This window comes from Haemaphysalis longicornis, unplaced genomic scaffold, assembly GCF_048455015.1.
Source record: "Haemaphysalis longicornis isolate Haplotype H1 unplaced genomic scaffold, Haemaphysalis longicornis Haplotype H1 scaffold_71, whole genome shotgun sequence".
Classification (NCBI taxonomy): domain Eukaryota; kingdom Metazoa; phylum Arthropoda; class Arachnida; order Ixodida; family Ixodidae; genus Haemaphysalis; species Haemaphysalis longicornis.
The window spans coordinates 1,157,523-1,172,749 of record NW_027526425.1 but is presented as its reverse complement, the minus strand read 5'-3'; the positions used below and the strand labels follow the sequence as shown (position 1 = coordinate 1,172,749).

Below are 15,227 nucleotides of genomic sequence, written 5' to 3'. Positions count from 1 at the left end.
TTTGGCAGAATTCTTCTAGCGCATTCGTACTCCGAGACATCAAACTGCAAAGTTTAATTTCCGTTCACATTTACGCATGCTAGACAGTGAAGACCATTACAAATCTCCTCCCTTTTGTGGCGTGCCTGCTGAGTACGGTGTTCAGTTTGACAAGGTTGAGGCATATATAAAAGTGATAACTGGCACCCTTTCAGTCTTGGCTGGCGTTATCGTAATCTGCAGTAGGCGGAACCGCTATCAAAACACAGAACAAAAGAGAGGTGCTTTGCCCCGGGCGTCACTGTTTAGCATGCTTAGGTAATCATGCGAACGGCTATTAAACTTCGCAGTTCGATATCCCGGATGTGCTAGAGGAATTCTGCCAAATGAAACTGCGTAGAAACACGATTGCGCCCAACTTTTCAAGACAAACATGCCTGATCACTGCAGCCACTAAAAAGTTAATTATTCAATTTTAGTTTATTAAGACAACGACACCAATAGTTACCGCCTAATTCTGTGTACTCCTGGGCGCATAACCTCCCTATAGAGGTGGTCTTCATGTAAAGCTAAGCGCCCAATTTCAAAAAGACCTGTCGACTTAATTTTGATCACCCTGTATAGTGCAATCTCCCTGTGTTTTCTAGGGATAGTGACCGTGACCGAGAAGAGACTTAAGCGACTTTTTTTGGTGAAAGTGTTCAACTTTTCGTATGCCTCAGTACCAGCTGTTCCCAGAATGGAGGAGGCTGCTTATAATCGATAAAAGAGTAATAGAGCCAGCCTTGTCATTCCTGATGGCACCTTCAACTTTTCAGGAACTTCTGTGCACCCAGACGATGTTGCGAAAGCACTTTAACAGCAGAAAAATACTCCCTTCCTTTTCTAGTGCTGGTAATGACCGTGACTAGTGAACACTTTTTTGGTCCCATTTCAGCAAGCACACAATACGGAGGCTCAGGAAAAGAAGGAAACTGATGGTTGTAGAAAAATCGCCATTTATTGTATTTGGCATTTATTAAAATAGCATTTACTGTACACACATAAAAACTAGGGGTGTGCGAATATCAATTTTTTAATTTCGAAGCGAATTCGAATAATAAAAACAACGTTCGAATCGAATCGAATATTTTTCGAATACGAATACTTATTGTTTTTTGTAAAATTAATGTTTTCACCATCTAGAGACACAAAAACTGCAATATTGCACAACAAATCACACAAAGTAAAGTTAGGAATTACACAATACCATTTCACTCAGCAGGTTAAGGTCTGCACTCACTTAAATGTTAACCTGGAGAAAGGTTAACTGCTTATGTTCGGGGAGCAGTGACAACCTCCTGCTCGTCACCACTTTACCAGATGCCCGAGCCCGTGCACATTGCCGCGCGCTGATACAGTAAAATCTCGATGATACTAATCTCGCGGGACCGCGAAAAATATTCGTATCATCCGAAATTCGTATGAACCAACACAGACCAAAAAATTTAGCGCTGAAAAAAGTTTTCGTTTATTTCTACTTTCGCGTGAAGAAATTTGTGATTTTTTCTGCTTTTTAACCCCTTTTCGCAAAGCAGTCCTTTCTGGAGCACGTAAAGCTTCGCGCTCGTCTCCTCACTCGCTGTGCCCAAAGTCGCTACACGCCGCAACAGCCAAGCGTGAACCGCATGGTGCGTTTTTGCACGCGGTTCGCTCGCCTCGGCTCTGCGAGCGCTGTATTTTCACGCCCACATCGACGATTTAGCGCCCGCGGTAGCGCCTACCTCGGTCAGAAAATGACGCACGACGCGCGCTGCAGAATGGAGGAGCCTGACTACTTGCGACGAGATCGAGACAGCCGGCTTGGCTCCGCCGGAGATGGTTAGGCTTAGCACCCCGGCAAATATTTTATGGCCGCTTTCACTAGCGGCGCGCATGATGTTTTATAGTACCATTTGCGCATGCATTATCAGCTCCTTTACCGCACAAGCAACTTCGTATGTGCCTCGAGCCGCATTCTAAAGAGCGGTTAGAAGCGGTCGCTCGAGCGCCCGCGCCACTTCGCGGCTGGAGCCGACGCCATGTTGACGCCGCCGGCCGCGCCGCGCGCAGCGTGGGGGTGGTTTCGCGGCGGTGTCAGCGCGTTGGACGTACGCAGAGCGTTTTCGCAAGCAGAAAACAACAGCCCAGCCGTTTCTGGAGAAAGAGTGACAAACAGGGGAGCGAGAGCCGTCACTTGCTCGTTCGGCAGTCGGGTGCCTCGCCGGCTCGTTCGTATCTTCCGCCGGGCCGCGCAGGTCCGTTCGTAACAGCCGAACTTTTTCCCATTGCAAACGATGCAATTTCGCCGGGACTTTTCGGAAATTCGTATCATGCTGAAATTCGCAACCCCAGAATCGTATCATCGAGAGTCCACTGTAAATAAACACCGATGCAGACACGCTCTGAATTTTTTTTTTTTTAGTTTTGGGTGGTTCGAATATTTCGAACAATAAAAGTGTCGTTCGAATCGAATCGAATACCACAAAATTCGAATCGAATATTCGAAGTTTCGAATATTCGCACACCCCTAATAAAAACCGATAGCGAAAACCGGGCAATAAGCCCTGATAAAATAAGAACTAAAAAATTTAAATCCTGGGCCACAAATAAACGGGTAGTTTGGGATGAAACACAAAACGCCTGAACACACCGAGACTTTTATGACAAAAACATCAATTAGAGGTTTAATGTTGTTGGTTAGAATAAAGGCTAGGAAAAAGTTGCTTGAATGAATTCGGATGAATGTACTGACAAAAAAAAAATAAAGTATTTAAAAAGATCTCACAGGCAAAGGTATCATATATGCATGAAACACGGAACCAACTCACTTACGCATAAATACTGAATAGTTTTAGGCAGTCATTAAACAATATGAAATTCGATGTAAAAACTTGTTCTAACCGGGGACGACAACGACGCCATGTACACAATAAAAAACAGGCTAAAACGAATGTGCACACAAAACAGCCCCCAAGGAGGCAGGCCAACAAAAATACCTTAGAACATCGTTGCTAATATCAATGTAGCTGCAAACGTTGAACGCACATTTGTAATTTCATTGTGAACCACCAAAAAAAGTGCTCTCGAAAACGTTGAAAAACCATTTGTTTCGTAGAAAGTTCATTCACTTCACGTAACATATTCACACAACAAAGTGGGCTACACAAAAATTGAGAAGGAACATCAAAATCTGGGAACATTTGCTCAGACATTCACAAATGAATAATAAATGCCTGCGATTTGGTCTGATGCAGCATCGATGAAGGTATAGTTCTTCAAAATACTACATAGCTAGTTTTTTACCTCTGTTAATTTTGTTCTTTTGGCTTGTTACTTTTTATAAAAACTAGAAAGGGCAGAGGTCTTTTCTTTTTGTTTGTACTATGTAGCTACAGGCTACCTCATAAGGCCACAGAACTTTGTTGGTCAACACAAAGTTTCATTATCAGCACAGTTGAGCAAAGTTATGCAGAGGCAAGCCCATTTTGTGTATTGTGTCCCTACCAGAGTAACAGGTTTGATCCGTCAACGTATGTAAATCATCACCACCAACAGAAGAAACTATGCTCAACCATTCAAATAAACAAGACAATGTTGGACCAGTGCAACCGTAACAATTATTATATTAGTAATAAACAAAGAAGTTCCCAACGTCCACAACTGCCAACTGAAGCAAATCCACCCTGGGGCAGATTCAGGGCGGCATCAGTGCAGTGTCAGTGCAGCTTGGTGGTACAGGTCTACCCCAAGGGTCTTCTCCGAAATCCCACCAAACACCTCACAGACTGTTGATGGCGGTTGCGCACTGGGGCAGATTCAGGGCACCGTCAGGGCGGCACCAATGCAGTGTCAGTGCAGTGTCAGTGCAGTGTCAGTTCAGCTTGGTGGTACACGTTTGATTCAAGGGTCTTCTCGGATTCTTCTCAGAAATCCCAACAAGCACCTCACAGACTGTTGATGGTGACTGTACACTGGGGCAGAGTCAGGGGGGCGTCAGTGCAGTGTCAGTGCAGATCAGTGAGCTCTTGCAGGCGGGCCCAGTCGGGACCGGCGTGCAGTCTCACAGCCAGGGGCACCCTCAGGGGAACTGCACCTTCCATGCACTGCCGCACCAGTGCAGCCACTGGCGGCAGGTCGCGCTCCCACACCTCCAACAGAATCTCGTCGTGCAACTGAAGCACCAAGTGGGCACCGCCTAGGGACAAAGAAAGGGAGGAACAGGTATGCACGTTTCTCCACAGGCCGTGGCACAGCACGTGAGAAAACCGCAAAGCTGCTGCAAGAACTAAATTGTCAGAAAAGCAAGAGATGTGACTGGCGATGTAAGCCGAGCCGAGATGCTTGACTTGCTGCACTAAACGACCGAGGTAAGACAATGACAATAGTGATGATGAAAATGGTGATTATAATGTGTGCACAAATCTGTTCCATTACTGCTTGCATTCACTGGCGAGGCGCGCATGCAGGCAACCGTGGGAGTGCGCCACATTCGTTACGTCGGTCTTCGCGGGATGGCGGTACTACTTGTCCGTGCTAAGCACATGATTGTGTTGCACGTTAACAAACTCTACCTTGCCGAACGCAAAGTATTGCCTCGAGTCCACTGTGAGCGCGATTAATAACATCTCTGTTGACACCACCATTGAGATTCGGGTTGAAGCAGAGTAGGCGACGCACGCCAGTGTTTTTTTTTTATTTCGGCGTGCGGGCGCAGAAACCCAAGCTGCGCCATGTCCATGGCGCATCGACCATGTCTGTGGCCGTTTTCAGTGCTGCCAAGCGAAGAAATTGACAGCTAAACTTTTCAACGAATACCACCTATTTACTGGCTGCCTAGCTCTCTTATTAAACTAACTGGGTCAAAGTTCGGTATGACTATGAGCTTACCTCTGCCCGTTTAGAACAGAAGCGGGAAATGAGCTTTTTAACTATGACAGCCGGCGCTTCTAGAAAAGAGTACCTTCACACTGTTTATTGGTTGGTTCAGTTGGTTCATGCTTATTTCCAATAAGCATGAACAAACTAGCTCAACAAGTTTTGTTAAGCTGCATCAAAGCCTGAAGAGTGAAAAGCAAATCGCACCGCTGGTGCTGCGCCAAGCTGACATGTGAGGCGTGCTCTTTGCAACACACAGGCGTGTCAATACCCAGATCAGAAGGCTGTACTTAACAGCTGAATTTACAGATGTCTGCATTAGGATGAGGATTACACTTGAACCTCGTTATAAGAGGCATGGCTGTAAGAGACAGTCGGGTGTAAGAGACACTATTCACCCACCACATGGCTGGCCGCCCTATCTTTCCCATTAAATTGACCTATTTATAACAGACATCAGATGTAGAAGGCAGTTGGTTATAAAGGACAAGTTATCCTTGAATTTTGGTCAACAAGATCGCTTGTAACAGACATTTTAACTTTAGATGCGGTGCCAACAGTCACTAACTGCAGTTGTGTCCATCGTGAAATCAAAGGGGACGGCAGACCCCTGCAGTCGCTATTTATGATAACTTCAGCAAACACGCAGTGGTTCAGTCAGCTATGAAATGACGACAAGAAGCCTGTCAATGAAAATGCAACGTGCAGAAGTGGTTGAAGCTCACCACCAAGCGTACAAGCACGACCACGCATGTGGGAGTCTGCAGAAGTCACCGGGAGTGCGTGATGGGCTCTCCAAATCGCGTAGCTCCCAATCAAGAAGCATTGCAAATGTCAAGTCCTGCAAGCTTGATGAATAGCCAGAGCACAGAGCGGAAGAAGCTGTGTGCTCTGGCTGTTCATCAGGCTTGTGAACTTAACATTTACGACTCTTCATCTTTCGCGGACAGTGAAAGAAGAGAAAGCTTGTAGAAGCTGTTGTAAAAAACAGTGTAAATACTGTCATGAAGCAAACAAAGATTCAGAACTATATTTCATAAATTCTGGGGGCAAGACATAAATTAGAATAAACCTTCTGCAACATGCTGCAGTGTTCTTTTGAGCTTATTTTAGTCATACGGTGGCCACATTAATTTTAAACGAGGGGTTGACCAGAGAAAGAAAACATGGTACCCTGCTTATAAGAGAACTCTCATATAACAGACAGAAACGGTTCTTCAGTACATGTCTCTTATAAAGGGGTTCAACTGTACTCCTTGCGCCCTCTCTCCCTGTAAGGGGGTACAGGTTGACCAATGCACGGCGGTCCATGGGCCGTGTGGGGGTGTGACGTAGTGGCCCTGCCAGAGAGAACTCCCTCGTGGCCGCGCGCGCCTGAGTCACCTGTGAAAGACTGCCGAGCACCAGAATCCACCAGGTATTGTGCATGCTGTTCACTTCGCAGCTTCGGCTTGAAGCAGCCACCACATTCCCACAAGCGTGAGGTCGGCGTTCAAACAGGGAGCCGGATTTGCATGCACCCTCTACCTTTGCGCTTCCTGCATGCGCAGGTGACTTGAGTTGTTATAGGTTGCTCAGTCAGTCTGGAAGTCCGCTCTGGTTATCTCTGGAATCCACTACTTGCAGCGCTTCATGCCGCTGGACCAACAGCTGCTGATTCCCTGCCCTGTGTGGTCGGGCTTTGTGGGTAGACACGTACGGCCGGCAGGTACCCTTCTTCCTTCCTCAAGGCTAGCAGTGTTATACCAGGGACGTTATTGTACCGTGGAAAACCATGCATTAAAACCAGTTCTGAGGTGTTACTTTGTCCTTTCGGAGTGATTGCATTAGCATGGCAAAGGGAAAGGCCGACCCTGCTTTAGGCTTGGCTCGCTTGAACCCGTGTTTCCTGTTTGCAATAATCGTCTTCATTTGTTTATTAAATATGAAGCTAAGTGCCGCTCTTGTTTCTCACGGCAAACTAAATAAACTGCACAATGCGACCTTCATGTAAAGTTTGCACGCAAACGGAGGAGCAGTTCACTCAGGAAAATACTTTAAAAACGCTCATTTATCGACGTAACACCCTGTATCCACGGACACACCAATTTGCAAGCAAAAGCTGTGACTTAGAGATGCCGCAAAAACGCTAGATCTGAGTCCCCCCTGACGCACCCTTATGCGGCCGGTCTGGTTGAAGCAGCCCCCGCGACTCTGGGAACTCCCGCCCGAGCGAGTCGTCCAGCGCCAGCAGGGAGCGTCGGAGCAGGTCGGCGGCCGATCCCTGCACAGTCGTGTTGAGCACCTGGCGCTCCGCGCGGCCCCGCTCCGCGTCTCGCTTGCTCCGCAAGTCCGGCAGAGGCCGGCGCCGCCCCAGGAGCGTGCGGACCTCACCCGAGGCACGTGCTTGCTCCAACACGCGCTTGCTGTAGCGGTGCAGGCCTGCGAGATAAACGTTAGAATAAGATGCGATGCAGTCATGACAGCGTGGGCACTAGTGTGGACAAAAGAAGAGAGCGGTAACAGTACCACACTCTGTACATGAAGCACGGTCGCTGGTTCTTCCCTTAAAGGCAGACAAAATGCAAGTTTGTTTTATTCGAAAGATTTCGTGTTTTGTAGTGCCCCCAGCGCATATCCGGCAGCAAACGATGCCGTGTTCACTGAGAAATTAATCAATTTAGGCCAAAATTTTGATTCTCCCGCCACATCATTAGTTTTGGTGCCGTCTGCCATGAAGCCACAAGAGCGGGCATTCAAATGAACTTGCAGTGCGACATTCGGTTGTGCAGCCTTGCTTACAGTCAGTCGCCCCAGATGTCGCTACCATCCTCAGCTGTGGACCGTTGTTCGCCGTTGCTTTGTTTTTGACTGTATTTGCACCTCGCTTGCTTTTGTTACGGTACAAAGTAGTCGTTTTGTGAAACATCGACAAACAGGGTCACGTAAGACAACATCGCTTACGCCAGTCGGCCGGTGTCGTGTAAGACAACTCCCAAGGGGTGGTCTGCTGTGCAGCCAAAACAAGCATAGTGGGCCGAGTACCAACAGAAGTGTGCATCAGTACTTTTATGTTTACGTGTATTTTCATAACTTTCGTTGTTTACTCCACCAAGCTTATCAGCCGTGCCTAATTTGCATTTGCCGGCCTCAGCAAATCGCCCAGCTGGGCGTATGGCATCATAAGTTGTGTTGCAGGAAATGAACAGGGTTCATGCTGGTATCAAAGAAAAAAATTCAAGGGTTTTCAAGGACTTTCAAGGCCCAGCCAGCCTATTTTCAAGGAGGGCCTTACTTCCACAAAACACAAGTTTCAATGCATCAAGATGTATTATTTATTGCACAAGAAAACATAATAAGAGGTTTCTCACTTTACACAGTACAAGTACATTAGCGGGCCCAATTCTCTAAAACGACGGGCTGTCGCTCTGAAAAGATGGGGCAGCGCCATGCAAGTGCATCTGTTCCAGGGTTGGGGCTGTCGCTTTGAAGGGCGAGAAAGCGGGCGAAATGGCACTGCGGTGCACCGACAGCAGGGCGCAAAGCGACACGCGCTGCCCCCCATCGTTTTGCTTGGCACTTTGCGCCCTGCTGTCGGTGCACCGCAGTGCCATTTCGCCCGCTTCACTGTGAAGGCGTTGAGTCCACGGACTGCTCGCCTTGCGAGGGCACCAAAAAGTTCTTCATGGTGCTACTCACTGCTGCCTTCACGTTCCCGTCATGATTGGAGCTTCTCGCATGACTTTTCAGCGCTGACTCTCCCACAGCAGCGATGTCAAACGTTTTCGCGCAAGGCTTGCATTTAACCCTACGTGGACTCGCCGGGCCCAATGCAAGCCTGTGCCTATAACTGCCGTTGTTCAGCCACGAGCATTGAAACTTGGGTTTACCAGGCACTATGCTAACTCGCAGTTACTGCGTGCAGTAATTTCGACAGCACACATTACACGCCGCACAAACCACACCGAACGTTCGAGCTGCGAGAGAGAACAATGCAACTCCCGAAATAAACACGAAGGGATGGATTAGATATGGGTCCGGCTAGACCCTTTGAATCCAAAACTGATTTCAGCGCGGCCAGGCGTTTAAAATTATTTGCTAAGTGTATTGAAACGCAAAGGTTTCCTTGTAAAAACGTGGCGAAAATTTACGGAGGTGGAATACATATCTTCGTACGCAGAGTGGTGGCCTTCTTAATTTCGCTCCAAAATGAAGGGTTTTCAAGGACCCGTAAAAATTCAGGGACTTTCAAGGCCCTTGAAAATGCTACGGTACTTCTGAATTCAAGGGTTTTCAAGGATTTCAAGGACCCGCACGAACCCTGAATGAATTAGTCGGTCGCATTGCCATTCCCTTTTTTCTAAGTATGTAGCTTATTTGGGCGAAGTGGGCGTTAAAAGTGGTGTCAGAATGATTCTAACGAGGCAATCTTTCGAATGAACCAAACTTGTGATTTGTCTGCATGGCCCCTTTAATCAGGGCAGGCAGCTTTTCCTGGCTGGTGTACGTACCTGGGAAGGCTTGCCAGAACTGGGCGATCATGGCGTCCGCTTCCGAGCGCTCCACCCCCAGTTCGTTGGCGAGGGATTGGGAACCCTGGCCGTAGGTGATGCCATAGCAGATCTGCATCAAAGAGGAGAGGGGGACAGGGAGGGGAGATAAGGTCTTCCTTATCTCCTCTGTGGTCTTCCTCTGTGAGAACAAGACGCTCAGCTGACGGTGAACCAGATGAGGAGGCAGGAAAGGGCATCACGTGATACAACGCAAGTCATGCATGTCCACAGTTATTCCAAGAAAGGCTAGTGTAGGGGCTACTTGGTACCGCTGTAAATTCAGGTTTAGTGTGCGCGTCGTACTAACGCGTGGTTTGTTCGTGCCATCGAACCTGCCCATCATCATCCACGTGTGCAGTGCACGCCAAACTAGAACTCATGGCTATCCCCTTGCTTCCCAACACTAGGAAAATAACACGGCACGGGGCAGTTTAATTTTTACACACTCCAAGCTCAGGCAGCACAGCGCAAGTGAAAGGCAACATTTCAGAAATGTGCTGAAAATTTAACAACAGCAGGTCCTTTACATTCTCGGTTCCTTTTTTATTCTCACCCTCACAATGAGAAACATGCCTAATTTTTTTTTCATGTAGTTAAACACCGAAATAGCTTCCTCGATCATACAGTTGAAGTGGCCTTCCATACCCTCTGCCTAGGTCACACAGCTCCCCTAAATATAGGCCATCTAAAGAATTGGATATTTGAAGTTGCTATAGTAAACCCTTCTTGTAAACATGTCCTTGGGTTGGGCTTCATTATAAGCGATACTTTGTTGAAAGTGGAGATGGTTTGCTCTGAAAAAGCTGCAATGGGAACCATAAAACATGTTGAGTAAATGTTCAAATAAACCAATACTTCGAACAACATGATTCCGTTTTAAAAAAGATTTATTGCAATTTGGAAGCTTTAAAGGGGACATGAAGATAAAATACAGCTTCGTTAAGTTTGAGAGAACTATCCCTCAGTAACTCACTCAGCTCCCTACTAGCCATGAAATAATGTTTTTTACTCAGAAATACGCAAGAGATATCAAAAAAACTTTCAAACTTCACGCTGCAGTAATGCAACATCTGCAGGAGTGACGTAATACTGGAGGTAACAAACCTCTAACTAACGAATTCCTGGATTTAACGAAGTTTTTAAATCCCCCATTGCCAGTACCATTGAAGCACATGTGTTCGCGACCTCCTCTATCTAACGAAGGCGTTGCGACGGTTAACCTAGATGCAACAAATTCACTACGCCGATGAGTAATTGTTTTTTGCACTTTTTCTGAAAAATCAGCTAGAGAAGTGCACTCATCTAATTTCGCCTGCACCGCAAACCGCCGTGTTTCCACGTGTGAGTACATCATCAGTTAGGTGCTAGGCCTGCCTATTGGCGCGTAGGCGCGTGTCTCCACTGCTATCTGTGGTGTCGGTTCATGGGTGGTGAGTTCTGCTGCCAGAAAGCGAAAAGTTCCAGACAAGCTCGCAATTTTAAATGCCGTCTCCACCGGTGAGAAAGAGCGTCACCGCCCGGTACCGTATCCCAGCTAGCGCAATATCGAGTGCGGAACAGAGCGTCAAGTTCACGAAAAGGCGTCCCTTCAGCACAAGTTTGGAAAAGTGTCAAAAGGAAAAAGTGATACTTAAGTTACTTTTGTGAACTCGGGGGTAAGTGTCTTCGCTTCTTTGGAGTGCTGTGTAGTGACTAAGCTCACAGGAAAGCAGCTGGCGCAAATCGCGCAGTTTTTGCTGTGAAATAAATCTTTGAACGGTGAGTTCACCTTCACTTGAGTCTAGCATTTTGGTTTCCTTTCTGCTTCATTCATGCGAGCCTCGACACAAAACCTGCATGTCACGGAAACCCGCATGTAACAAAAAATTGGGAATTTTTGTCAGCTTTGTTACATCCAGGCTTAACTGTAGAAGCAAGCACTACAAACATTGTTATCACTGCCTTTACAGCACATTAGCAATGAAGTTTTATGATCAACCGGATCTAGAGGTCCCACTGCAATTGCCGCGCAATGTTTCTTGGCTGTGGCTTAGGCTGGCAGCCACCAATCACACGAACGAGATTCTGTGACACTGTAGAAAAATCGGCGGTAAGTGGCTGATGAGCGACCACTGATTCAGGAGTTTTCCGCACCATTTCTGCATTACTTGTTTGAAATTTGGGATAAAACTGGTATCATTTTTATGGGGACAAATTAGCCTTTTCAACGAACCAAATTTGTATTTTGTCTTCATGGCCCCTTTAACAAAAAAGGCACAGGCTGCGATTCTTGATATTCGAAAGGCTTTCGATTCCATTGACCACAACCTTCTGTTGCAAAAACTCGACCGTTATGGGTTTCGAGGGCCAGCATTAGACTTTTTTCGCAGCTACATGACGAACCGGAAACAGTTTGTGCAAATAAGTGGAATCTCGGTCATACGAATCTCAAGGGGCGGCAAAAATATTCGTATCACCCGAAAATTCGTATCATCAGAAAACGAGAAAAAATGGAATGGTGCCGCGCATGTGACAGGCGGCGGCAACATGGCGTCGGCTGTTGCCCTGAAGAGGTGCAAGTAGTTCAGCGACCGCTTGTAACCTTTTGTTAAAACACAGCTCAAGGTGTAAACTCAATTGCTCATGCGGAGAAGAGCCCATGAAGTGGGAGAAAACTGCGCTATAAAATATCATCCGCGCCAAATATGCGCCGCGGAGGTGGCCCAGCAAGCTGCTGCGAGCGCTTCGAAATTGCCGCCATGAGGCACACGTCTCCCCATTGGCGCAAGTCATGACTCATGAGGCTCCTCCCACTGCCGTTCGCGGCAACGTTGGCGGCAACCAAGGCTGAGCACGGCCGGGGTAGGGCGGCGACGCGCGCTGTGTCGATACCAACGTGCGCACGCGGCCGCTCTAGCCCGGCCGTGGGCAGAAGTACCACCCCAGCAGAGGCTGGCGCCGGGGTGCCGGCCCGAATCGTCAACGCGGGAGTCAAAAGAACGCGTGCTCACCTTCGACGTGCGCACGCGAACCGCATGCGATTCGTGCGCGTCGGCGTTGCGCGCGCATTTATTTTCACGCCCGCAATGACGATTTCGCCCCCGCGACAGATGCTACCTCGCTCGGAAAATGACGCCCGACGCGCGCGGCAGTGGGAGGAGCCTGCCGACTTGCGCCAATGGCGAGGTGCGCTCTCCATGGCGGCAGTTTGAAAACGCTCCGGACAGCAAGTGGCCCCGCCGGAGATGTTTAGGCCGAACACCCCAGCAGATATTGAATGGGCGCTTTCACTACCGGCGCGGATGATGTTTTATAGTACCGTTTTCACCTACATTATAAGCTCCTTTACCGCTCAAGCAACTTCGTGCGTGCCTTGAGCGATATTAATTCGCTCGAGCTCCCGACACCACTTCGCAGCCGAAGCCGCCGCCATGTTGCCGCCGCCGGCCGCGGCGCGTGCAGGTGGTTACGCGGCAGAGTCAGCGCGCCTGTGGCGAGCGCGGCGCGTTTTCGCGAGCAGAAAACGCTCCATGCGGTTCACGCTCCATGCTTTTGTGCCCGCGCGCAACCAAGGCCGCACGGCCACACCAACACTCCCGGCTCCCGTCCACGCCGCAGTCGTCTGCTCGCGGCTCCCGTGTTCGTATCACCCGCACCACGTGATAAATGCGTACGGATCAACCGAATTTTTTTACATTGCATACAATGCATTTTCGCCGGGGAATTTTAAAAATTCGTATCACAACGAAATTCGTATCAACCGAATTCGTATCACCGAGATTCCACTGTAGCTGACAGCAAATCTGACTTAAAAGCTGTCAAAGCTGGGGTACCCCAGGGGTCGGTACTCGGTCCCATATTATTTTCTCTATTTATTAATGACTTCCCAAATTCGCTAAGACACGCCGAAACCACTATCTACGCCGATGATACAGCTTTACTCATCTCTGATCGAAATTAAAAAGAAGCCGAAACTTTGGCCAACCAAGAATTACGTAATATATTGAAGTGGTTTACCAGTAATAAGTTAGCTCTCAACATTACAAAAACAAATTTTATAGTCTTCTGCTCTAATCGAAAAAATGTAACGGTAGATTGCAAATTATTCTTGGGAAATGCCGCACTTAGTAAGGTTGAGAAACATAAATATTTAGGAGTAATAATTGACAAGTCGCTAAACTGGGCACCCCAGAAGCACTTAGCAAAAAGTTGTCGTTTGGTTGCTACACATTAATTCAAGCACGGAAACACTTCGACAGTAAAACACTACGATTATTGTACTATAGTATTTTCCAATCTCACCTTACGTACTGTATAGAGTCTTGGGGATTCACATATGCGTCATATAGTGACATTATTGCGAAACTCCAAAAGAGAGCGATTAGAATATTGACGTACGCCCCTACCACTGCACCATCAACCCCGATTTTTTCTAAACTTAAAAATCATGCCATTTATTGTAGCAAGAGACTTCAAGACAACATTACTGGCCCAAAAAATACTAAACACACCTAACTGGTCATTCAATTTCATACAACCCAAATTAGATACCAGACACACCCACCAATGCAACTTAAATTTACCAGAAATACACAATGTATATGGTCGCCGTACCATTTCCTTCTTGGGAGCCAAACTATTAAATAATATACCAGTCGCATTAAAACAAAACAGACATAGTACTCATTCGTTAAAAAAATACTTCATGTCTGAGCTTTATGCTTCACCGTGTTAAATTTGCACAAGATATTTTTCTCGTACACATTGTATTTTATCTTTGTAATATTGTGTTGGATTGTGTTTTTTGTGTATATTATGTTATGGGTCCATTACTAGCCATGTCGGCTATGGATCCAGATGACTTCTCACCTATTTTTTGTATCTGATTTTCTTCATGAAATAAAGATTTCTGATTCTGAACTTTCCGATTTCTGATTCCGCGGGTTCAATTCCCGGCAGTGGCGGCCGCTTTTCTGATGGAGGCGAAAAGCAAAAACGCCCGTGTGTACGAGATTTCGGCGCACGTTAAAGATCCCCAGGTGGTCAAAATTAATCCGGAGCCCTCCACTACGGCGCGCCTCATCGCCTGCGTTGCGTCGGTGCGTTAAACCCTACAATCAATGTGATTGTACACGATGAAGGGTTGTCACAGAGAGTATAAATGTGGTGTGTTACAAATAGAAAATCAGCTGTTAGTCTGCGCTGGTCTTTATGTCTTTCTTTGTTGTTGTGTCCTCATTTTGTGCGCGCGCAATGTCATAAACACAGCGTAGGCAAGCGCAGCCCCACACTGAAGGCCATGCCTGCTTGGTGCGCTGCCGGAGCGTGTTGTCGACGGCGTCCTCCGCGCAGTGGCTCCAGAGGGCCGCCATGCGCCGGAAGACGTCGCCCCCGGCGCGGAAGGCCCCGCACAGCCGCTCGTCCTCCGACAGGTGGGCCAACAGCCGCAGCTCCACCTGGGAGTAGTCCACCGACAGGAGCACCCAGCCTGCACAGGGAGGGGCACACACAGCACGGCCCCTGGGGGAATCGTCTGAGGAGAAAGAAGGAGGAGCTGGATAATCCGCTACAGTCATTAGCATTCGTCATCACCATTTTGCCCTTAAAGGGATCCTGCAACACTTACAACTGACTATTTGGAATGCATGTTAGGATAAAGTTGATTGTCTCAGGAATCTCCTCTCGCAAGAATGATTAAAATCCGTTCAGTATCACCGTAGATACGCGCGATGAAAAATCGCGCATAATCGTTCCCTCTCAACTCAGCGTGGACTACGCGGCCAAGGCTGCGCGCTCTCTCCCGGAGAGGGGGGAGCCTCGTGACGTTCTCTTTGGGAGCCT

The 15,227-nt window shown here is 47.7% G+C and overlaps 1 protein-coding gene across 1 annotated transcript; it reads right to left on the bottom strand.

Annotated features, from left to right (window-relative positions):
• Positions 1-1,013: 1,013 nt before the first annotated feature.
• LOC144148024 (DNA polymerase theta-like) lies at positions 1,014-14,874 on the bottom strand (the record flags this gene model as incomplete). Its single annotated transcript, XM_077679624.1, is given in 4 exon segments — positions 1,014-4,195; positions 7,030-7,296; positions 9,366-9,477; positions 14,690-14,874. Coding segments are annotated over 4 exon segments (755 nt in total), but the record flags the coding sequence as incomplete, so codon positions are not given.
• Between the last annotated feature and the right edge of the window lie 353 nt (positions 14,875-15,227).